The sequence below is a fragment of the Natator depressus genome, chromosome 9 (genome assembly GCF_965152275.1).
Source record: "Natator depressus isolate rNatDep1 chromosome 9, rNatDep2.hap1, whole genome shotgun sequence".
In the NCBI taxonomy this organism is placed as follows: domain Eukaryota; kingdom Metazoa; phylum Chordata; order Testudines; family Cheloniidae; genus Natator; species Natator depressus.
Window position 1 is genome coordinate 2,777,618 of NC_134242.1, and position 25,250 is coordinate 2,802,867.

The 25,250-nt window shown below is 47.7% G+C and overlaps 1 protein-coding gene across 3 annotated transcripts in view; it reads left to right on the forward strand.

Annotated features, from left to right (window-relative positions):
- The window catches only part of FGF12 (fibroblast growth factor 12), a 271,894-nt gene that overhangs the window by 174,688 nt on the left and 71,956 nt on the right, over positions 1-25,250 (forward strand). For all 3 annotated transcript variants that reach the window (XM_074963335.1, XM_074963334.1, XM_074963333.1), the window contains exons 2-3: positions 7,456-7,566; positions 14,383-14,486. In XM_074963335.1, the coding sequence (XP_074819436.1) occupies positions 7,456-7,566; positions 14,383-14,486 (215 nt within the window). The remainder of the gene's footprint in view (positions 1-7,455; positions 7,567-14,382; positions 14,487-25,250) is intronic.

Consider the following 25,250-nt stretch of genomic DNA (forward strand, 5'->3'; position numbering starts at 1 on the left):
CCCTGTTATAGTCCTAGCCTTCACAACCTCCTCACGCAAGGAGTTCCACAGGTTAACTGTGCGCTGAGTGAAGAAGAACTTCCTTTTATTTGTTTTAAACCTGCTACCCATTAATTCCATTTGGTGGCCCGTAGTTCTTATATTACGGGAACAAGCAAATAACTTTTCCTTATTCACTTTCTCCACACCACTCATGATTTTATATACCTCTGTCATATCCCCCCTTTGCCTCCTCTTTTCCAAACTGAAAACTCCTGGCCTCTTTAATCTCTCCTCATATGGGACCAGTTCCAAACCCCTAATCATTTTAGTTGCCCTTTTCTGCATCTTTTCTAATGCCAATATATCTTTTTTGAGATGCGGGGACCACATCTGTACGCAGTATTTAAGATGTGGCCTTACCATGGATTTATATAAGGGCAATAAGATATTCTCCGTCTTATTCTCTATCCCTTTTTAAATGATTCCTAACATCCCTTTTGCTTTTTTGACTGCCCCTGCACACTGCGTGGATGCCTTCAGAGAACTATCCACAATGACTCCAAGATCTTTCTCCTGATTAGTTGTAGCTAAATTAGCCCCCATCATATTGTGTATATATAGTTGGGGTTATTTTTTCCAATGTGCATTACTTTATATTTATCCACATTAAATTTCATTTGCCATTTTGTTGCCCAATCACTTAGTTTGGTGAGATCTTTTTGATGTTCTTCACAGTCTGCTTTGGTCTTGACTATCTTGAGCAGTTTAATATCATCTGCAAACTTTGCCACCTCACAGTTTACCCCTTTCTCCAGATCATTTATGAATAAGTTGAATAGGACTGGTCCTAGGACTGACCCTTGGGGAACACCACTAGTTACCCCTCTCCATTCTGAAAATTTACCATTTATTCCTACCCTTTGTTCCCTGTCTTTTAACCAGCTCTCAATCCATGAAAGGATCTTTCTTCCCTCTTAGCCCATCTTATCTTATCCCCCTCTTATCGCTTCACCCACCACTGAAATGCAGACACCTTCGGGGCAGAATTTAGCACCAGCCAGATGAGCCAGAGGGGTTACTTAGGGCATGGCTACACTTGCAGATGTAGAGCGCCGTGAGTTAAGCCTGCCTTCGCAGAGCGCAGTAGGGAAAGCGCTGCAGTCTGTCCACACTGACAGCTTGCAGTGCACTGGCGTGGCCACATTTGCGGTACTTGCAGCGCCATTGGGAGCGGTGCATTGTGGGAAGCTATCCCGGCATGCAAGTGACTGCAACATGCTTTTCAAATGGGTGTGGGTGGTGGAGTGTGACAGGGAGTGTGTTGTATGTATGTGAGGGGAGAGACAGTGGGTTTTTGGGGTGCTTAGAGTGTGTCAGCATGCTGTCTTGTAAGTTCAGACTCCCCTCCTCCCTGCCTCTCTCTCACTCACTCAAAGCAAACAGTAAATGTTTGCTTTTCCTTAGAGCTGGTAAGCAGCTGGCTTCTCCGAAACGGCACTTTCAACGGGCATTTCCGCATTCCTGCAGCCGATTTCACAACAATGACAAGAGTGGCCACTTGACTTAAGGGGATTATGGGACGTTTCCAGAGGCTGATCAGAGCGCAGTAATGCAACAGCTCGTCCACACTGGCACTGCGGCGCTCCAGCGGGGGCGCAGCAAACGTTATTCCACTCGCTGAGGTGCAGACCAGCTGCGCTGTAGCCGCGGAGTCAGAGCGCTCTACGTGCCTTGCCAGTGTGGACGGGGAGTCAGTTAGGGCCCCTGGGGCTGCTTATTGCACTGTAACTTGCAAGTGTAGCCAAGCCCTTAGTGATGTTAGCATCACATATGAATCACCAAGACTCCTTGGGACCAATGGTTCAAATCCCAGAAAGGGCGACTTAACCCTTCATCTTCCTGAGCTAGAAACTGACTTCCATGCAGTTTACTGTATGGGGTGGTGGTGGTTGGGTGACTCCTATAACCAGGGTCCTGTCACCTCTGCTTGGATATTGGACCACTAAGTGATGTGGAGCCTGATTCACCTCTTTCCCCCAATGCAATAGCACGGAGTTGTGATGAGAGAAGCTGTTTGAGCTGGCAGGGAATGGGGTTCCTGGCATTGTGTCCTCTGTGATGGAAGTTCAGCGGGTGCTCAGATCCCCAGCATGGTCCTGCAGAGCTCAGATTAGTTAACCTTAAGGGCACACATCAAGGGGCATCTGTTGTTCTGGGAGGACTGGGCTGAGCTGGTTTGGGGGGATTGGCAGTGGAGTGGTGTTCCTTGTCCCCGGAGTTATTCTCTTGTGTATGAGCTTGTCTTGTACTAATGGCTGTGGGCTGTGATTTGCTATCGCCATCTGGGTGTTGTTATACAGTGGCCTGGTTGAGCGTCCTTCTCTTTGTATTAAACACAGTTATCTTCCTTATGTTTTCTAGTTCGTACAGTTCCCACTGTTCGGGTAGATTCTGTATTCAACTTCAATTAATAGAGAAATCCAATATGTACAAATCAGAGATCCAGTGGCATTTTCCATAAGAGGAAGTGTTTGCCCCAGTGTCACTGGTCAGAGTTCTTACTCTCTTCCCCACTGGTGGATGGGTTAGACAGATCAAGGCTTTGTTTGCTATGGCCATGGTGGGGGGGCAAAGGGGGCACCACAGACGATCCCTTTGGGGTTCTCCGCCAGCACTGATGCTCTCTTTCACCTCTGCTTTTAGAGAGCAGCCTGCTTTGTCTCTTTCTGTTTTGGGTTCTCATGGGCACATGAAGTGAAGGATTCTGGCCAGCAGCTGGAGAGGAGTGCAAAGTGTGTGTGTGTGTGGGAGGGTGGGGGGGTGCTGATCCCTGTGCATCTGTAGAAGAGCAGCCAAAATATGGCCCTTAGTTTTGGTGTCCTAAAGTGCAGCAGCCCTACTGATAGCATATGGTCAAGAGTCTCCCTTCGCTCACTGCACAGAAATCCCGTTGCCTTCTCTGGGATTCCCATGCACTCAAGGAGGGCAGGGAACCCTAAATATAGACTAATGCACTGATAGGAAACTGACAGCTGTACAGGGCAGTCACCTGATCATGGGGCTCTGAGAACCAGCAGACAGGCTGGTGAGCACCACACGCAGTGGGTGAGGGATGGGGTTAAACGAGACCCGTAGCACTGACAGACTGCAATATTCTCAATGCTTGTGAGAGGGGGTAAGGCTGATGTAGGTGAAGTCTCTTATCTAATGGGAGACCCCAGAGCTGTGTAAACCAAACATGTCAGTGTGATCTAGTGGGTAGGGTGCTGGGTTGGGTCTGAGGAGACCTGGATTCTGTTCCTGACCTGTTAGGGGACCTTGGGAAAGTCCCTTCCCCTCTCTGTGATCCTGTTTTTCCTCCTGCCCTCTTTGTCTCTTGACTAGTTCGAGTGTAAGATTTTCAGAGTGGGACTCTCTCCATGTGTGTGTACAGCGCCTAGCACAATGGGGCTCCAGTCTGAGTGGGTGCTACTGTAATACACATAATTAATAATGGTGCATCTGGAGGCAGAGTGGGCTCTGTGCCTTGTGTTTACTCTCGGTAACAGAGCACCTGTCTTGGTCATTAAGGGCTATTACTTCAGCATCGACACTTGCCATTTCAAAGTGTTTCAAACAGTCGCTCCACAAAGGTGTACACTGCCTTCCTTTTAATGAGAACATTGCTAAGTCTCTGCTGCCCTATCCATGGTTTGGTCTTTATGGGGTTTCTTCCCTGTCGCACTCTGATCTGAATCCAGGTGTTCGTTTCAGAGAGTTTCTCAAATCTATTCCATCGATACAGTGAAATAAGGGGAGGTAAAGTTTGTCTTTTTAAATGCATTTGCTTTGCCGCACTAGAGCATGAGTGCTGCAAGCCAAGTCACTGAGGAGCATGTTTTGGCCACATCAATCCCATTCCATTTTCACAGAGCAGGAAAGCGGATCTGGAAGCAAAACAGAAGGGTGTGCAGAGTTGTGCAGCTCAGTGATAGGAAAGGATTTTGTGCTGAAGTGTGTTGTCCCTTTTAAGAGCAGGGAAAGCTGGGAACCCCCGCGCCAGGGTATAAAATAAGAGACCTGAGAGAGGAAAGTCAACTTCAGTTCAGGCCCTGGGGAAAGCATGAGCTGCGGTAAGGAACCTAATTAGGGGAGCCCTTTTGGAGGTAGGCATGGTGTGTGCTTGGATTTTGTTCTTAGTACTGTATGTTTCGTTTAGTGCTTGTAACTTGGGGCAATATTGTTGAAGGAGCTTTGGACAAATAAGAGAATTACAATATTAAGCCTAAAAGAAAAGGAGTACTAGTGGCACCTTAGAGACTAACCAATTTATTTGAGCATAAGCTTTCGTGAGCTACAGCTCACTTCATCGTAGCTCACGAAAGCTTATGCTCAAATAAACTGGTTAGTCTCTAAGGTGCCAGCAGTACTCCTTTTCTTTTTGCAAATATAGACTAACATGGCGGCTACTCTGAAACCTGTCAATATTAAGCCTATGTTTGATTGTGCAGTTTTTAAATCACATCACCAGCCTGGCCAGAGTTGAAGGATCTTTCGGTATCCTTTCCTCTCGCGAAACTCCCAGACCGTCTCATGTTGTTTTATTGTCTGACACATGAGCTGCCTCTTGCTCTGATTTATTCAGACATTTCCCCCACCTTAATTGGATGATGTGCTGCCTTTGATGTATTTCCCACGAACGAACAGTCTTTCCTGAAAATTACTGCCGCGTAAGGGGCAGCGGCACTCGAGAAAGCTGCAATACAATTACCTGTTCAATCTTTGTTGCTGTAAGAGGAAACGACACCGAAATATATGGCCAAATTCAGGTTCACACAAGCAGGGAGTCTGCTTAAAACCAGGGGCTGCAGTTTGCCTTTGGGCCAGCAGCTCCAATCCATTCCCTGGATGCTAGTAACTGGTGCAGTTACCATCTGATGGCTGTTTGATGACCTGTGCCAAAGAAGTGGGTGGTCATATCCTGGCTCCCAGTTAAAATGTCCTTAACTCTCCCCGTCTCCTCTGCTGGCGTCCTCAGTAGATAGGTCAACCAACAAAGGGTCCGTTCAGCCTGCCTGCCTTCCACAGTTGGGGCTGTTGCCCCCAGATCATGCTTGTGATGCCTTGGCCAGGCCACATGGGGGAGCCAGCACTAGCTAGAGCTACTTACACCTGTTCTGTAGTCAGGTAGTCAGACAGAAGCTTTCTGTGCCCGGGGCTGTTAAATCAGCGGGAGGCAGGTGTGAGTAATGATGAGTAAACTGCAAGAAATCCAAGAGCTTTCAAACAGAAGGGGAGAGACTCAGTGTGGGACTCAGAGGTCACCCTCTGTCTCATCCCATGCTAACATATTCCTAAGCCCCCCCCCCCCCTCCAAAAAACTATTCTGGGTTGTGGGGAGAATCTCCCTAAGAGAATACCAAGCTTATGCGTGTTGTGTGCAGGTCTGAGCATTCAGGGGTTTAGGATTTAGTTCAGGTGTAAACATCCGAAGGTCCAGATGCCTACCTGAGACGTAACCGGGCTGATCAAAATCCCACTGCTTCACTGAGAAGCTCCAACCCAAACATAGCGTGCGAAAGCCACAGTGCAGATGGCAGCTCTGGAATGTGCCAGGCAGGGTTTCCCCTCGTGTATAGAACGTGCCCCCTGTGACGGGAGGTCCTTCTCCGCCCGCGTATGTCAGAGGAAACCAGAAAGCAAAGGCAACCCAAGGAACGCCATGGTGATCAGATTTTATTAGGGCTGTGAGAAACTTGGCAACTTTTGTTGGCAGCTTAGTTCTTTTCAGTTTTCTGTGAATTTGGGGATTGGGCTGGACCCAAAAACTCCAGCTAAAACTCAGCTGATGGGGAAACGGACCCATCTCATTACCACTCAAAACCATAAATCAGCCCAAACCGACTCCAAACTAGGCCAGGATTGGCCAGAAAGCTCATAAATGTTGAACCTTGAGCCAAGCTTGACATAAGGTTTGTCAGATTTGTAATGAGACTAGGAATCAGGGGCACTTGTCTCTGATATTACTGCAGTGACACATGTACCTGACAATATAATGGTGTCCCCATTTGCAGCATGAGGTAATGGGTAACTGGTGGTCTAGGGACATCGTTCTGGCAAACTCTAAACACCACGGTATAATTTTTTAATGATCATCTTCTTCCTACCTCTTTCTCAGAGGAGCACCAGCATTATACCAAGGAACCCTGCCTAGAATTAACATTCCACAGTCACTCTGTTAAGCACAGTGGCGTAGAAGATCACGTTCACCAGTTCTAAAATGCCATTCCTGCCGCAAACTATAAAATGATGCTTTTCTCTTCTTGAATTGGCAACATGGTTTTAAGCTGAGCCCTTTCACACTAACTCTCTGCTCCTGCTGTCCTCCTGCATTCAGAGCTCCCAGAGATGTCCACGCGCACACTGTCTGCAAAAGGAATGCAGTGTCTCTGGGCTCTTCGTGTCATTCTCAAAGGAAATTTGTACAGCCCAGTGGTAAACTGTTGGAAACAGGGGCTCCTGATGGAAACACTGACACAGCCTGACCAGAGTTATATAATGGCTTATTAAACAATCTCACTCGGTGCATCAAAGTCATGAAACTGATTACATCATGATATACTGCACTGGGGATATTTCCTATTAAGTCACTAGTAACTTGCTTTTATTCATATTAATTTATAATCATATTATTAATATAATTTTATTAACTCCGTACATTATTTCTAAACCAGCTTTTCTGGTAAAGAGATGGTATGTCAGCGGTTCTCAAACTTCCTTGCACCACGACCCCCTTCTGTCAACGAAAATTACTACATGACCCCAGGAGTGGGAACCAAAGCCCGAGTTTGCTGCCCCGGGTTAGAATCATAGAATATCAGGGTTGGAAGGGACCTCAGGAGGTCATCTAGTCCAACTCCCTGCTCAAAGCCGGACCAATCCCCAGTTTTTGCCCTGATCTCTAAATGGCCCCCTCAAGGATTGAACTCACAACCCTGGGGGCATGTAACCTGAGCCCTGCTGCCCAGAGCTGAAGCCCTCGGAATTTGGCTTTGGCCCCACATAGTGGGGCTCGGGCTTCAGCTTTGGACCTGGGCCCCAGCAAATCTAATGCCAGCCCTGGTGACCCAATTAAAATGGGGTCCCGACCCACAATTTGAGAGCCCCTGTGGTTTATTCATGATGGAATAGTCTAAAGGGTTCATTGGCACTTGCTTAGGAGGATGTATATGACTTGCAATAAGGCAGCTCTTCTAAATGAATTTTCTTAAATTCTTAACCCTGTACTATACTATTGGTGTATTTTCTATTTACCTACTCGCCTGAGCTCCATTTTATATGCCTGCTTTACAATCCAACGTGCAAGGAACCACAGGAAGTTATCTACCAGAATCCTGGTTTATTTACTTAGGAGTTTACAGTAGCTGAGCAACTGACGTCTCTTGCCACTTCTGGTATATTTTGTGTATCTAATACTTATTATTATCTTTGTAGAACCCCAGCTGAAAGGAATTGTGACAAGGTTATTCAGCCAGCAGGAATACTTCTTGCAGATGCACCCAGATGGTACGATTGATGGGACCAAGGACGAAAACAGCGACTACAGTAAGGAAAATTAGCCTTCTTTGCAACCCGATGATAAATGAAATGCATCACCTAGTGGGTCTCACTTGTAAGCCTTCATTTTTGAAAAGATCAAATTAGGAAGAAGCCAGCTGCTCTCAGCCGTTTATTTCCATCGGCGCTTCCCCTTTAAATCTCTCCTTTATTGTTTTCACACATTGTTGTTTTTTCCCCCCCGCCTCTCTCTAACGCTACACCAACCATCTGGGGTGTGGAGAAGAATAAAAACGCGTGGTTTGAATTCTCGCCAGAAGAGAGAGGAGTGATATTTGCGCAGATGCTATGCATGTGGGAGAAGGATGTAGGGATTGTTTCCTTCAGGGATAAAAGGAAAGTGATCTTCAAGGAAAACATCTAAAACCTAACTAGACTTAGGAACCCAGGAATTGCCAGACTGGATCAGACCAAGAATCTGTCCGTTCCAGTACCCCATCTCTGACCATGGCCGTTATCAGCTGCTTCTGAAGAGACCCTGCAGTGGGCAGTGATGAGACAACCTGTCTCCAGGGAAGTTTCCTCTGAGAACCTCCCACTCAGAGGCTGGCAGAAGTTACCCAAACCCTTCAATAGATGGCAAGGTCCGGGGCCAAGTTTGATGCTGAATTTTTTCATGCAGCAGTCAGCAAGCCGCTGTCATTGGCGGGAGACCACGCTGGATGTCAGCACTCCCCAGTGGCCCATTGCCCTCTGCAAGAAAGGGCACAAAACATTTTTGTCCTGGGAGGTGCTGGGTGCCCTCAGCTTCCGTTGGGACCACTCTGAAGGATTAGGCCCCGGAGGAGATGCAAAGTGCCATCTGTGGCATCAGCTCTGCCCTCTCTGTGGGACTCAGGAGCCCTTCTGAGAGGGCAACACAGATGGCTCTCACTGACTGCATCAGCTAGGGCAGGGCTGAACCTTGTCCCCGTGCTGGGAGTCTGAAATCTGCAGGAGTGTTCGCAGAAGGATGTCACGGCTGGCACATTCCCAAAGGGACGGGAGTTCTCAGTTGTTAATAGTCGGAGCAGAAGCTGATCTTTGAGGGGGGCTCGACAAAGATAAAGTCCCCCACATTGCAGCTGGGAGGGTGCTTCCCAGGGCAGGCAGACACATGTACTGGCTGTGCTTGAACCGGTGCGCTGAAAATAGCCGGATAGCTCGGGGTAGCCTGGACAGCGGTTTGGGCTAGCCACCCACATACGTGCCCGGGGACCCAGGCCTGTTTGTCCTTGGGTGGCTAGCCCGAGCGGCCATGCACGCTATCCCCGCTTACGCTGCTACTTTGAGCGTGCTAGCCTGAGCAGCGCTAGGATGCCTCGGTCTCCCCGCGCCGGGAAGCACGTGTCCAGCAGCAGTGTAGACGTACTCTTATGGAGGGATAATCCAGTCTGCTTAATCCGGGGATCAATCCTGTCATCCTTCCTCAGACAGAACTCCTAGCGAACCCCCTGGAGGCCCTTCCTGAGTAAAGACTGCAGGGTTGGAGCTGTCAGTGGGGCCTGTTGGCTCCAATACTGGCTAGGCAGCAGTTCCACAGGCAGCCTCCTGGGGGCAGCGGGGAGCCCTCAGACTAGAGCACCGTTTGAATAGCAGTCGGTGACGTGACGCTGTGCCCAAAACGGCGACGGGTCGGCAGGGTCACCGTGGCAGGAGTAGCACGTTTAACACGAGTAGGGCACTTATTCTCCTCCGTTCAGCCACGGTTCGAGCACAGCCAGAGTCCTACCTTCTGCTTCGGGAGCCAGGTCATGGGGTGATGCTGGCAGAGGCCAGCAGCTGAAATAACGGAAGGTTTGGGAAACATCCCTTATTGAAAACAAAGAACCCCCCCTGCCCCCAATCCAAAGGCTGTACCCAGCAGTAGCTCGCTGTAAGGGATAGGGCCCGATTCTGCTCTCTCACTGGGGTTTTACCACTGTGTAGGGCCTTTGATTTCAGGGAAGCTCCTCCTGCCTTACATCAGAGGATGAAAGAGATGAAACACTCAGGTCCTTAGGGTTTTGTAGCCACTGCCGTACAATGCGAATAGGACTGAGAAGTGAAGAGGCTGGTCCTGCAGCCCGTACTTGCAAGCAGCCCAGACTCATGGGAGGACATCAGTGGGTCTGCTCGTGTGAGCAAGGACTACTCCCGTGAGTAAGGGTTGCAGGATTGGGCCCTGTGACTTATGGGAGAGGTTAAGGCAATTAGGTATCTCAGTCAGGGGAAAAGAAGGCTCAGAAGGCATATCCGTCATCACACATGCCCAGGACTGGGAGAGAAGACGGGGATTAATTGTTCTCATCAGTCAGTGAGGATGGGACAAGAAAATAAGGGGTAAAACTGAAACTCAGATGAATCTAGGTAAATGTTGGAGAGCTGCCCTGCAGTGGCCCAGACTGGCAAGGGAGACCGCACTGATGGTACTCCTGCTGTGCAGAGGGCCGGACCAGGGTTTAGGCCCAGATAGTCAGCAATGACCGCTAATTTTGAGTGCCCAGTTTGAGACAAGGTGGGACTGATTCTCCGAGGTGCTGAGCACTCGCAGCTCCCTTTGAAGTCCAGCAGGAGCCATGGGTGTTCAGCACCCTTGACAATCAAGCTGGACACCCAAACCTTGTGGGCGCTTCAGAAAATCTGGGTCACGTAATGGGACTGGCGCGGTGCTTGGCGGCCTGTGCCTCTTCTGCTCAGGGCTGAAGTTCACACTGTAGGAGACAAAACGCACACCCGTATCCAAAGCGTGGTGCCTGATTCACTCTCACCTGGCAGGATGCGGGGGGACAATCGACATGGACGCTGCACGGAGTCTGTAATTGAAACACGTACAGGAACGCGATGTGCCATACATCACCACTTTGCATTTTGTTGGGGCAAGCTGATTAGCCTTAGCAAAGGGAGCTGATTTTACATGGAATATACTATGTGGGTTTACTCTGGCAAGATAAACATTTAAAATGAAACGAGACACGTCCCTTCTACACGTCCGATGTAATTAAAACTTGTAATGAAAATCCAGTTATTTAAATAAGAGGGACTGCTAATATTTAAACTATTTTAAAATTAATTGATCTATCTGGTGCCACTTCGTGTTTCTGTTCCTGGGGAAACAGGAGGTTGGGGTGTTTTTTTTGGTTTTTTTTTAATACAGTTAGAAGCCAAGATCAAGCTCCATTTGAACCGGCATCCAGCAAAACAACACTTAGTGCATCTGCTGCCGAGGCCATGGGGCTAAAGTGACGCCATCGAGCTAAAAGTCGTGGGATAGATTCTTTTCACACTGACACTGGTGTAAATCAAAAGTGTTTCCATTGAAGCCAGTGGGGTTACCCCAAATATAAGAAGAGAACCTAGGCCCAGATCTGTGTTATGATATCATCGTGTTATTACCCTGAATTTGGTCAGCAGGATTGGTAGGGTCACCTCTCACCATTTATGCAGTGTTGATTTTTTTTTCCCTTTGCTTGGCATAATCTTTTAGTAGACTGATCAATATCGCTCTCTGGGCCTGGTTCATGACTCCAGGACCTCAGTTCTGTATCCGAACTGTTTTACCCATTGATATGCCAGCATAATTCCGCTGTAACAGAGGGGTGAATGAGATCCCCTGCATAGTGTATTCCATGTAAATGCTTTTTCTTGCACTCACAGGACCAAACCCCCAGCTGGTGTAGATCAGCATGGATCCTTTGATTGATCTACTCCCGTTCATACCAGCTGAGAATCTGGGTCACACAACGGGCCTCATTCTTGTCTCAGTCCACTTTTCCACTTGTCTAAATTATTTGAGCTAGATCCTCAAGTGGGGTAAATCAGCATAGCTCCATTGATGCCAATGGGGTAACTGCCTCGCTGACTTCCCCTGGCTTACTCCAGTCTGAAAGGAGAATCGGGCCCAATGACTTCAACAGGACTGCTTCCAGTCTGCCTGGCCGTGCTGGGATTTTCAGTTTCAAATCCTTGTTCTGGACTGATACGAAGGTAAAAAATCTCTAGCTTCTTACCCTGAATATAAACACATTTGAGTCACAAAAACAGTCTTGAGGCCCGCCTGGCATCCTGTGCTCTTGTAGGAATTCCTTCCAGAACAGCTCTGCCACCTCCCTTTCCCCGGATTTGCCCACCTGCTGTGTAATCCCGTGGTGCCTTTACACGGAATAGTATATGATTTACCCTGTGGGTGGGGGCTGGCCCTTGGGGAGTGGGAGGGAATTATTCAAAACACTGATAGGTTTCTGTGGGGATAGTCTGGCTTATTGATCTTGGGTGCTGTCCCTCAAAAGAATGGTCTGCGAGGCAAGTTTTCTATGTAAAACGAATTAGCTGTAGGGAGTGAATAATGACGGCCGTTTGCTTTCATTATCTGTAGTGATATGCTCCATTTTTCAGTTTTTTAAAAAAGGGGAGCGGTGGGGGGTTGCTTATAAATAGACTTGTTAATTAAACGAGGCTTTGGAGCATCGCTGTTGTACCAAAGGTCTGGCAATAAAAACTTGCCTCGATAAGGGAATGGCTCACGAGGAGCCTGCATGAAGGGTTTGCCCGACACTGAGGTAGTTACACCAGTGAGAAGTGAACAGGCAAACCGGCACCAATCCCGAGCATGGTGACTTCAGCATCACCTTAGACCCTGGCTGCACTTTAGACGCTGACTTCCACCGAAGTCCTCTCGCTCCAGGAAACCACTCAAACATGTGCCGTCACTGCAGTGGGATTCCAGCACGAACTTTTCAGATGTGGGGCTGGTAGGCTGGATTGCTGAGACGGGGCTGCATCCAGCAGCATGTCTTTAGTGCCTGTTTTCCCACTGAAAGAGGGCTATCCCCCCGACCCTTTAGGCAGACCTAGGCGAGTGCCGTCGTGGCGTACCTGGCCTTCCCATAATGCTTCAAATAATTCCCAGATGCCGTGGGCCTCATTTGTCTCTCATTCAGCTGTGCAACTCCAGTGACCTTCTGTGGAGTTACCCCTTGCTTGCACTAGGGTGTGTGAGAGGAGGTCATTGAAAACTGTCTCTCTGGCAAAACAGTCTAAACAAGCGCCCTCTCTGCAGCTGGCTCCCGGGTCTCGTGTGGAAAAGACTCTGGGGTTTATGGCGTGTTGTTGTACTTGTTTTCTCCTGGTGCAGCTGAAGCCAGGCGTCCTACCCAGCACGTGTGCATGCAAGCAGTCTCTTTGGTAAACTTAATCTGACGTGGGTCTGAATTATTCCACTCTGTTAAACCAGGGTTAGCACTAACAGTCTGTGTCGCAATAACACTGAATCATTAGCATGCTGGGGCATAGGTGGCTCCCAAGAGAGAAGGGGGCAGGGCAGTGGGAGGTGAAAAAGATGATTGGCATCTGGATATCACCTTTCATCCAAAGTCCCCACTGTGCTGTGCTCACTTTACAAAGTGATTTACTAGCTGTACAATTATATCAATTATCTGTAAAATAAATTGAATGATTAGGTATACTTATGTCAATAGCTAGGCAATAAACTGCAAAGCCATGTGATAAAAGGCATGCTGTTGATCATTGAGCACCTCCCCTGCTTTCTACCCACTGATACATCCCCCCGGAGACTAATTTGAACATTCCAAACCCTTTGAGAAACTTCAGACAGACGCCTTTTGAATGAATGAGTGAATAAATATAAAACAAGCTACCAGTGAAGTGTTTGCTAATTCGTCTCCCCACTGCCCCCATAATTACCCTAGTCCAAGGTTTAGGAGAGTCAGTACTAACTCCCACAAAAGTGATGTGTGTAAGATCTGATATTTTCTCACTCCTCCAGGCAAACAGGTGGGAGGAGTTCTATACTCCTGGAGAGGGACAATCCCTAACTTGGACTCGTTCCTGGCAGGAGAAGGTCATGAGACACTGGGCAGTATCTATGTGGTTCTGGAAAAGCTAGACTGAGCCACTGGTAGAGGTTTCTGAAATGTTGCTGGTTAGTGGGGAGAGGCAGTGTGGTCTAATGGACAGGGCACCCGGCAGTCATTCAGAAGACCTGGGTTCTGTTGTTAGCTCTTCGGCTGACCTCCTGTAAGATCCTTGAGCAAATCACTTCACCTCTCTGTGGTTCTATGTTCTCTCCCAGCCTCTGTCTTGTCTATCTAGACTGTAAGCTTTCTGGGGCGGAGACTGGCTTTTACTGTGCATAGAGTAGCACCTACAGACCCCAACTACAGCACCATGGGGCCCTGATCTCAGCTGGGGTATCTCAGTGCTGCCCCTATTACAGGTAGCAATAGTAGAAACAATTAATGCATCAACATTTCATATAATAATGCCAGCAGCCTTTCCGATCCTGTTACGTTACAAATAATAGCAAAAATGCCATCGTGCGTGAGAGAGAGGTCGCCTCTCTGAGTCCGAGTGGCTGTGTGGCATCCAGCAATAGTTACCTTTTGTAGCATATTGGGGAGGAAGTGGCTGCGATGCTTAAATCAATAGGATGGCAGTAAAATGGGGCATTGAAGGGTCTTGTCCTTTCCTGCTGCCTGGCACCACTTCCAGAAGGCACAGAGGACTCAGATCATGGAGACACCGGAGTCCAGGTTGGCTCCTCCTGAGAGTCTTTATTCCTTGGCTAGCAGTGACCAGATGGATGATGGGCTGCAGGTTTCTGGGATACAGTGAGAACTGGAACTTTTACAACCCACCCTGAGGTGACCCTTGAAAGCAAGTTACAGACTTTTCCCTGTACTTCAAATCCCTGGAGATGTTTGTAACTCTGCTTCTTGTGTAAAGGGGTGAGGGGCACTAGCTGCCAATGAAAACAGGGAACATGGGCCACATGGAAAGGTGACCTTCAGTAACAGTTGCTTTCTCCTGTTCTTCTTCCAACTGCAGCCCTCTTCAATCTAATTCCCGTGGGCCTTCGTGTGGTGGCGATCCAGGGGGTGAAGGCAGGTCTCTACGTCGCCATGAATGGCGAGGGATATCTCTACAGCTCAGTAAGTACATTGCCCGGTTTGGTGATTTCAGAGCTGGTTTTTGAGCGCATTGCTATGTTGAGAACACTTCGGACAACCTGGCACAGTAGGAGCTCGCATAAGGTCCACTGTCAAATAGACTCTTCCCTGTCTTTAGCGACTACCTCCAGCTATCTCCATGTAGTCTCAGGGCAGTATTCTTCGACCTTTAGTTGAAGGCACACATCTGTTTGCGCCTTTGGACGGTCACTTAACTCAGGACTTGCTGTGTTAGGTTACTGAATCTGCTGGATCTGATCTGGTTTTACATCAGTGCGACCACACATTGCCTTCACAGAGATACCCCGATATACACCAGTGTACCTGATCATAATAGTCCTGTTCTCCACACCACAGTAATTCTGCTTATTTCGATGGAGTTATTCTGGATTTACCCCAGTGTAACTGAGCAGAATGTATATGAGTGGTCTTTTTAACACAGTATGAAAGATCTATGGGACACATTTTACTGATGAATTCCCCAGTAACTTTCTTAGGTGGCATTAAAAAGCATGAGGTTATTCATCAGATTCTCATTTGAAGTAAATCAATGATTCACAATGATTTACTAAATAGGGCAGTTCTTTGCTAGAAATATTTTACGCTTGAAATAACTTCACACTGGTGCTATGTGACAAGGAAATTGTTGTTGATAAATTTTCCATTCGGATATTTGTAGAGTCTATGGACCAGACTCTGACCTCACTAACTCCAGTGTGGATCCAGAGTACTGTAATTCTGCTGTTACTCTGACTTAAAAACGTGTGTGTGTGGCTGGGGTGGGGGATTGAGGATAGAACCACTGAATAGGAAATAGCATAGTTTGGTTTTCGGTATCTGGCTAATTGATCTGTAATGTGGCTATTGCCATAACCTCTAGGACCAAAGGTGGCACTTAAACCACTGGTTGATGCAGAGCTGCCCCTAGTTACCTCCCGACTGAAGGACAGCACGTTTGCTATCGCATGGGCGGAAACAGCTCTGGGGTCGTCTTGTCCCACCACCCTGGAATCTTAGGAATTCTTGTCGGAGCAGGTACTGTAGGACTGAATGTGAACCTGTGTCTCACAACTTGAAGGAGAAAACGTGGCACCACTGAACACGTTCGCTTTCCCAATGAGTACAAGGTGCCCAGTGGGTCTGTGGCTCTTACGCATATTTTCCTCCTTCTGGGAGCTGTCGATCAGCTTCTCCTGTAGTTTCCTCTGTTTGCGAGATGAAATCACTTTGTGGATGCCTGTGTAAGCACTGTGGGATCAGAGCTCAGACCCTGGATTAGCCTCTTCGCATGCTGTAAACGGCCTCGTCACCCCCTCGCTCTGTTCCCTGACCAGGTCAGGGTTGTTCCTTATGGTATGATCTTGACAGGACAAAGCGCTCTAGTTTTAAACCACTCAAATAACTCTTATTTCCCCTTCTTACCTTGCGGGGCGATAATGTCACAGAAGTGCCGGGCTGGAAGGGAACTTGAGAGATCACCTAGTCCATTCCCTGCGCCTCGCCACTGAGGAGGCATGATTACGTATACCTAGGCCCATCCCAGAGAGGTCTTCTGTCTAATCTGTTCTTAAAAACTTGCTTCAGACTAAGCCAATTCCTCCTTGTCCTACCCTGGGTAGTCATGGAGAACCATTGTCCCCTTTATGACATCCCTTTGATATTTGCAGACTGTTATCAGGTCCCTCCTGAGCCCTCTCTTCTCAAGACTGAGGCGATATCTACACTACCACTAATGTTGGCGAAACTTTTGTCGCTCAGGGGTGTGAAAAACCCCCCCCCCCAATGATATAAGTTGTGCCGGCATAAGCGCTTGTGTGCACAGCGCTGTCTCCTGCCGCCGTGGCCACCACTGCTTGTTGAGGTGGTTTTATGATGTCGACAGGAGAGCTCGCCCGCCCGCGCAGAGCGGCTGTGTGAGCGATCTGACAGCAGCACCTCTGCATCGGTACAGCTGCGCCGCGGTAAGCTCGCTAGTGTAGATGTGGTCTAAACACGCCCTGTTCGTTCAGCCTTTCCTCACAGGTCAGGTTTCCTGAGCCTTTTATCGTGTTTGTTGCTCTCCTCTGGATTCTCTCCAGTTTTTCACATCCTTTTTAAAGTGTGCTGTCCAAAACTAGGTGCAGTACTCCAGCCGAGGCCCCACCAGTCCCGAGCAGTGCAGAACAGCTACCTCCCATGTCTTACCTAGGGTGCTCGGCCATAGCCTGGTGGAGCTCACTGTTAGGGATTACAAGTCATTATGCTAGTGTGGCTGTGTATTTGGGGATCGCTTTTTAGTTTTCAGAACTGGGTAGCTGTCAAGACCAAGAGAGGGCTAGATCAGTCAGCTCTCTGGTATGCCAGAAACATCCCTTTCTTTCACAGCTCAGTACATTTAAGTGTAAATTAAGTCTAATCAGTTGTGTCCCTTTAAATAAATCTGTTCAATTTACCATGATACTGACCTTCGTTGTAAAGCACTTAGAGATCCATGGACGAAAAGAGCTATATAAGAGCTTGGTGTTGGTATTATTATTTATTATTACTGTTGGTGTGGTTACCAATATAAATAGTTTACTTAATTGCAAACTCTTTGGGATCAGGACCATCCTGTTTTGGATCTGTGTCTGCACACCGCCCAGTGCAATAGGTCCTGATCCATGTCTGGGTCTCCTGGGCATTGCAGTAATGCAAATAACTAATTCTTGAGATAAACTGTACAGGGTACACGGATTGTGTGACTTAAACAGAAGTGGCATTGTGCGCAATAGAATCCCTACTTCTGTACGGGGCCCTTCAGAGAAGCTAGAGCTCAGAATTCTTGGCAGAGTAAAAGAATTACAAGGAAGGAGAGCAGTTAAGAGCTTTGTAAATACAGCTGGTCGGAAAACTTGGACAGAAATGGGGAAAAAATGTCCCTGGAATCTTTCAGAATTGTGTCCATTTTTTTGACCAGCTCCATCCACAAATATGGGAAGCAATCCAGGACAAATGATTCAGGAAGAGCTAAGGGGCAGCAGCCCCAGACAACAGGAGTTGCAGACAAGAAGGCTCTCTCAGTGACACTCTGAGGTCGTGTGAAGGATTGAGGAGGAGCCAGAGGGAGACAGGGAAGGCCAGAAAACGAGATGGTGGCTGGGAGGCAGGATGGAGTGCCTTAAAAGCAAGGAGGAGCTTTCCCTTCAGTCAAACAAATTCCCTTACAATTAGCGGGCCAATCGTCCGGTGCTGCAGATGAGTACAGCCTAATGGAACGCTGCTGATTTACACCAGCTGAGGGTTTGGTCCAGTACCTCCAGCTGAGGATTTGGCCCAGTACCTCCAGCTGAGAGCTTTACTCTGATTCCATTATCCCCGATATTACACTAAGAATCCCCCAGAATGGTCAGGGGTTAGCAGGACGGCTGGCATGGGCATGGTTACATGCTGTGGTTTTGATGGTTTTCAGCTTGGTGGTGTCTGCAACAATAAGAATTAAATTGTTTCTTTCATGAACAAAACGTCACGGGGAAGCAAACTCCTGTGTGCTGTGCATGGATGTTCCGTGGCCCTCGCGTCCCAAGGAGACGTGGCTCACGGGGCCTGGCTTCCCTCCCACACCAGCTCTCTGCTGGGCTGACTCCGTTGTCTCGGGGGAGCTGTGACGGACTGACAGCAGCGTAGGCTTCACCCAAAGCCCACGGAACTCAACGGGCGTCTTCCCTGGGCTTTGGACCAGGCCTGAAGTGAGAGGCCTGGTATTTTGAGCTGGGTCGTCTTAACAGCAAGGACTGTGGGTTGAAATGCCTCTAAGCATCAAAGATAAAGGGTTGAACCGAGGTCTGTAGCTGGATTGAATTAAGCTGTTAATGGCTCAGCTGTATCTCAGCTGCAGCTGCTGCTTCTCACGAGGGGCAGGGGTCAGCATGGGGCACCTGTGTATGGCTCTCAAAGGCTCCTTCAGGTCCTGTCTCCCATACTAACCACTGTGTCTTTACTCTTTTGCTTATAAGACCACAAGACACAGCTTTTCTCCGCCTCTGGCATGTTTAACTTGCAGACAGGCACATGCCTGGTTTCTCTAGGGCAGTGATCAGTGATTGGGAATAAGGGGCTAATACTTCTTGTTGACTTTGTTCACTCACCCAGCTCCTCCCTGCCTGCTGATCCGTCTCCCCCGGATTTATCTGAGCCCTGTCGCTGGTTCCAAATAAACTAGCTGGCCAGGGAAATGCTTCCTCCTTCTCTCTCAGGAGACTAAATTCTCTGCTGTAAATGGGCAGCGCTCCACTGACTTCCATAGCGTTCCATCTGCTTACACCAGAAAAGAATCTGGCCTGGGAATTTCTCTACCAAATCAGGCCAGGGCTTCAGGTAGAGGCTGGGTTAGTTGGTCTCTGCCAGCACCAGCTGTGTTAGAGGAAGATGCAAGAAGCCCCTTCGAGTGCAACTTTCGCATAACCAGCCCTCAAGGGAAGTGCCTTCCCCAACCCCTGTCAGTTAGGGCCGGGCAACAGAAGGACTTATAACTCTTAACCATATCTATTTACCCTGCCTAATGCCATTAGAGATGCGGTCATAAGCCGTATAAATGTGCAAGCCTCTTTTGAATCCGACTGAGCTCTTGGCCTCAGTGATATCTTGTGGCAGAGAGTTCCATAGGTTAATAATGCATTGTGTGCATTTGTTGAGGGGGGAGGGGTACTACTCGGGGGAGAAGTACAGGAAATTATATAGAATTTCCCATTGCCTGAGGTCTTGAACAGGCAGAATTCAGCCCTGGGCCACTAACAGGTTTTCTGCATTTAAACATCACAAGAGTGAAGCCCAAAGTCTTTTGTGGCTTAGAAATTGGACACTTTTCCCACCAGAAAATAAAGACTCCCAAATTCTCACTGAGGGACCAATACTTGCTTCTAGGCCTGGAAAGGTCCAACATTTCAAGTTCTGTAGTCATCACATATTTCGGTATAGAAAAGTTGGACTCCCTCTGTACCCTGTCTGCAGGGACTCATGGGACCTGCTTTCTGAGAAGTGCTGATCGCTGACGCTGAAAGCTGCTGGAGCTCTGGATGCTGAGCACCCGTGAAAATCAGGCCCTGGTTAATTAAGGCATCTGGCTTTTCAGATGGAGGAATGTAAAATCTAGTCCCCAGAACATGTTCACAAACTCTCCAGCCTGTTCCCTAGGGAGTTTTCCTGTGATGTGGAGTAGCTGCAAACAACGTGAAAGTGCATAAAGGTTTTCTCAGCGTCTGTTTAAAAGAATGCCATCACCCACCCCTGGATTCTCCTCTCGTGACTCAGACATTCAGCCCAGACTCATGCTGATAACAGTTTATACCACACCCACATGTATTCCATAGATACAAATAGGATAAGTACAGTTCTTGAGCCACTACTAGGCTACATCTGCCCCCAGCTCTGACACTGACTTCTCAGGGACCTTGGAAAAGTCACGTAACCTCTAACTCTTAGACTCCCCAGCTGTAGAATGGGGTACCTATGTTCCTCACAGGGGTGTGGTGCAGATGAAGTAGTTAATAAGCTCCTTGGGGCAGGGACCATCTTTTTGCTCTGTGTTTGTACAGCGCCTAGCACAGCGGGGTTCTGGTCCATGACTGGAGCTTGTCAGCACTGTGGTAATACAAACAATGTCTGCAACGTGCTTTGCACGTGAGACGTGCCGAGCATTGTTCTTTTACAATGAAAGCCCACGTGGAGCAAAAGTACCTCTGCAGGGTCCTTGGATTGCTCAGCATATATGGAAATTCTCTCTCTCTCTCTGTTGTGTATAATTCAGTGGAGAGCTGGGACCAGCCTGGTCCCAAGTACATAACACTTCTGTTTCCACTGGAAAGAATGAACTGCCATAACACATCCCCCGTCGTTTAACTCGGAATTCTAATCATTTTTGAAATGGGAAATCGTAATCCATTATTTATTGGAAAGGTTATGAAAACTCTAACAGACTTGCCATGAAGAAAACCTGGGCTTCTTCCCAGGGTGCAGTGTGCGTTTACCGTATAAAATGTGTCGTTTGCAATGCAGGGAATTACCGCTCAGATCCCTGCAAAGATCATTGCTAATGAAGGAATGAGGATTATGCACAACAAAAAAACCTGAACAACAACAAACCCCCATGTCACCTATGCGCTCCGTGTATCTTTCATTTCTGCTCCTTCTACGCCTTTTTATTCTGCTCTGTCCTTTTGCATAACAAACATGTCTTGCATAATAACAAACAAGCATCCAGGGAAGTGTGTATATTAACAGGGCTTTTATCTGCCTGTATTGTCATAACTGTTTTACCACGGCTCCTCTAGGGTTATTACAATATTATCTATGCTATTTCAAGGTCATCAGCTAAAATCAATTGGCACTACATTGCTCCTGTAATTGGCTGGTGTATCTTTTAACACTGAAGTATGTGCCACTTTTGACCTCTAGTGGTTACACTTTACTTCATCCCCCCAAAAGGTCTGTACTGTTAAACCTGCCAACTAGGCACCGTAACTACATACTTCCCCATAAACAAATTCAGCCTTGCATACTAGGGTGCTTGTGATGTGAGAGGTTCTGTTGGGAAAAGTTATTTGATTCCTGCCTTGTATTGGATGTCCCTGAAGCGTAGCTTCTGATCAGCCCCCGCGGGGCTCGGCTCTCTCGGGGCATGGAACCTTGTAAGCACAGCTGTCAGCGGTACAGTGGTTATTTTTCCTTTGAGGTGCTTCCACAGATGTTGCTTTGTCTCCATTATGCAGAAGTTTTGTAATGCTCCAATGTTCGGCTTTGTTAATCCCTGCTGGTGCATAGAGAAAGGCAGGTGACGCCAGGGATGGCAAGTGCTAACTGGCCAATTAGGACATGGCAGATGCACGTACGGAGTTATGACTGATGGTCTTTAAAAAGGGGTCTGACCTGACTTGGCAAGCGCAGCTCCTCTGCTCTCCAGACAAGGAGGGATTGACAGAACATTGTAATGCCGTAACTTCTCATTTCACTTCTCAGTCAAGGGGCCTGTATTCTAACAACACACTGAGCATAGTGCTGGGCAGGAGGCTCAAGAAGTAGGATCAGCACTGTGCTGCCCAGTGCATCCGGCTTTTCAGATGAACTAGTTTTAAACCTACTTTCCAGCTGGGGTGGTTGGTTATTCAAGGGAGGGCCGAGGCTTCCATGATGCTGTTTCAGAGGACAAGGACAGAAGCAGCAGGACATAACCCTGATTTCCTGGCTGGCTATTCCCTGTCTCATTTAATAATAGCACAGATTGAGGTATTAATTTACATGGGGGCACCATCCTCTCCTCCCTGCAGGTTGAGAATAATTCCCACTGAGTTCAGGGGCATTATTCCAATCCAAGGGCAAGCAGCAGTAGAGAACTGGGCCTCTTTCACATTTAGTCCCAGTGCAAAGCACTTAAGTGCATATATATACACACCACTTGCATGGAAATACTTTGTCAGAATATATAGTTCTATTGAAATGGAAATTGTAAAATCAGGGTGATTTTGCCAGAATTTCATTTTAGAACAAGACTGGGGGAGGGGTCTGACAAGATTGAAATGTCCCATTTTGACACTTTTGGAATCAAAAGTTTTGATTTTTCATCTTGAAGTTACTTTGTTTTGATTTTTCAAAAATTAGGCATTATAATATAATGCAAAATAACATGCAAATCAATTTTTTTAACGTTTCCCTTTTGAGATGTTCAGTTTCATTCCAATTTGAAATGAAGCCAAAGCTTGAAATATTTCATGAACTGGAAGTTCCATTCTCCACACTGCACTGAATCTGTGGGATTCAAGCCATCAGTGGGATTTAAGCACGTGTTCCAAGTGAAGCACTTCATTCAGCAAAGTACTCAAGCAGGACCCTAAAGAATTGTGCCTTTGTGTAAAGGATTCCATGTTTGCTCAGGGCTTTCTCCTCAGCTATTGGTATACAATCAAGTGTCTCTAACTGAGCCCTGTAGAAGGGATGAGAACAAGGCAGACGTATGCTGACTTGGTCCGGAACTTTCCAACAAAAGGTTTGTGTGTCAGAAGATGCTGTTTGTTGGAACCAAAACTTTTCACGGAATCATGTTTCAATTAAACTTTCCTGGGAAAGGCTTTTCAGGCCCAGGACGGAATTTCTGATGTGTGAAGGAGAGCACTCCACCACGGGCTAGCCAAGAACCCAGGGGACAGGGCACTCACTTGTAATGTGGGAGACCCAGGTTCAAGATGCTATGGTGCCTGATTCAGACTGGGGACATCAACCTGAATGCCGTCCCTTTTAGTTCTGTTGGCGGGGACAGAAGGGAATGTTATGCTAGCCAAGGTCCCCCTATATTCTCCCATCTCCCCACTTCTCCACATTCCTGCAACATCTCAAGGGCATACTGTGTTGAATTCCAGTATAATTTATACATGGACTATTTCGCCTATGAAGGGGGTGTCTATCTTCCACAAGTGAGAGCTACCCATAATTCCTGGGCATCAGAGACACAACTGAAGTTAAGATCTTCCCTAGTGGCGAAAGGAGGATAAATATCACCCTTCCTAGGTACAATACTCTGTTTTATGTGGAGAGAAGGTTTTAAAAAAGAGGACATATTTGATTGAGGTCAGTTCTGTCAGAACAAGTGGTTTGGATCTGTGCTCTGCTACCGCTGACTTCAAAGATGGAAAGAATAAAACAAGTGAATAGGGCTGGTTTTGGCAGACACTGACGAAAGGCTTGGGGGTGAGAGCAGTCATCGACAGGTAGATGGAAAAGACCTAGGACAGAGGGGAATAGCTTAGGGTGCAAACCCATCTAACTAAGTGGATGGAAATGGGCAATGGGAAACTTTTCAGTGATGAGAATTCTTTTGCTGTTGGATCAAGGGAAGCGGTAGAAGTCCAAAGTGCTTGAGATATTTGAAACTGCACTGATTAAGCCAGTGGAGAACATGGCTGTAGGGAACAGACATGGATGGGAGCCTGGACCACCTCCAGTTTCTCTGCTTCTGTGAAAGGACGTTGGTCTCGGATCTTGTCTCGTCCACCCACTTACCAGAGACAAGGATAGTCAGATCAGTGGTGTTTAACTCCTAGGCCTCCTGCCCCATAGTTATTAGCCATCCTGAGCCCTTGGGACATAAGGGCCAGATCCTGATACCTTTACTGACATTGTATGGTACCTTGTGTGTAAGTAGCTCCATTGAAATCAGTGGAGTAAAGTACAACTCGGCATGAATAATGGTTGCAGAATCTGGCCATAGGAGATTAAATGTGCTTACACAGGTCCCAGTTCAGCAAAGCACTTAAGCATGAGCCTAGGTGCTTTGCTGAATCTGCATCCCTGAGCACCCTCTGTAGTGTGGGCGTTAGCATTTAGGGCTAAAGGTCACTTGGCATTTAAGTTAAATCAGCATCTTAGCCAAACTTTTCTGAGGACTAATTGTTACTGCAAGGAAAGCTCTGAGTCAACCAGCATTCTCTTGAGACAGTGCACTCTGCGCCCAGGGATAGGGCCACCAGTTCTGCTTTTACTGCTGCCAATTCGTCATTACTGTGATTTGCTGCATGTTGACAGTTTTTTTCAGTGCCGCAGAGAGCGTGGGAGAGGCAATATGCTTGTTCCCAGGGGCTTACAGTCTGTGCAACCCAAAGGTTATCATAGAGAGGGGCGTCTCGCCAACATTAGTGCCCAAAGGCATTGTAGATCCAGAGAACACAGGCAGGCAGAATGCAGCTGGGAACAGGAGGTATGCTGGTCCTTCCACGCCCCTCTTGCTACTTTCCCTTGCCTTCTGTTCGGCACAATGGAGAGGCCTCCTGTGGTCCTCTTCTCCATATGTGCTTACAACCAATGAACTAAAATCTGGGCCGGTGTAACTGGATCAGACACCAGGACTTCAGGAGAGTATGTCAGAGACAGAGCTCCTTTCCTAAACCACCATTCAGTATGTTCCTTTGCCAGAGGCAGGCTGTTCCCAGGCACCATTGTGCAAATGGCAGAATGCAGCAGCGGAATTAACAAGTCACTTGGGAATAAGTGGCTTGGTAGAATTATTTAAGAGCTGGCATTAACCCATTCCACTAGTTACAGAACTTCAGTTTAAAAGGAGGAAAGTACATAGGACTTAATTTAACCCTGCGGGTGTGGCTTATACCCCTGACCCCAAAGGGGCAGGGGCACCACCCAAGGCCTTTGCTCCCAGGGGAGGACAGACAGTGATGAGCAGCAGCTTTAAAATCCACCCCACTGTCAGGTGCTCCCTGGAAAATGCACTGATTCAGGTATGTAGGTTAATGGGTTTGAACAGTAATAGTAGCATAGATTGTGAGATGCCAGTGTACACGGGACCATTTCTTCCCCTACAGGGTAAGAGCATCTCCCAGTGACTCGCAGATACACCTTAATGATGATTATATGATTGATTTGTTTTGCCCTAGTCATGGACCAGGGACCGCATTGTGCTAGGCGCTGTACAAACATGGAATTAAAAAAAACAGTTCTTGCCCCACGGGACTTACAATCTAAGTGTAGCACAAGAGACAACAGCTGGATACAGACAGCGAGGGGAGCACAAGGAAACAATCAGATTATGTTGATCAGTATGACTGGCAGTGGGCTCTGCACACCACTTCACCCAGAAGGTATTGGGCTTGATGTGGGAATTGCTGGGTGAAATACAGAGTTAGGCAGGAGGTTGGACCGGATGATCACCAGGGTCCCTTCTGGTCTTAAAACCTATATGTGAGATCCTGGCTCCATTGATGTCAATGGCAAAACTCCCATTGAGTCCAGTGG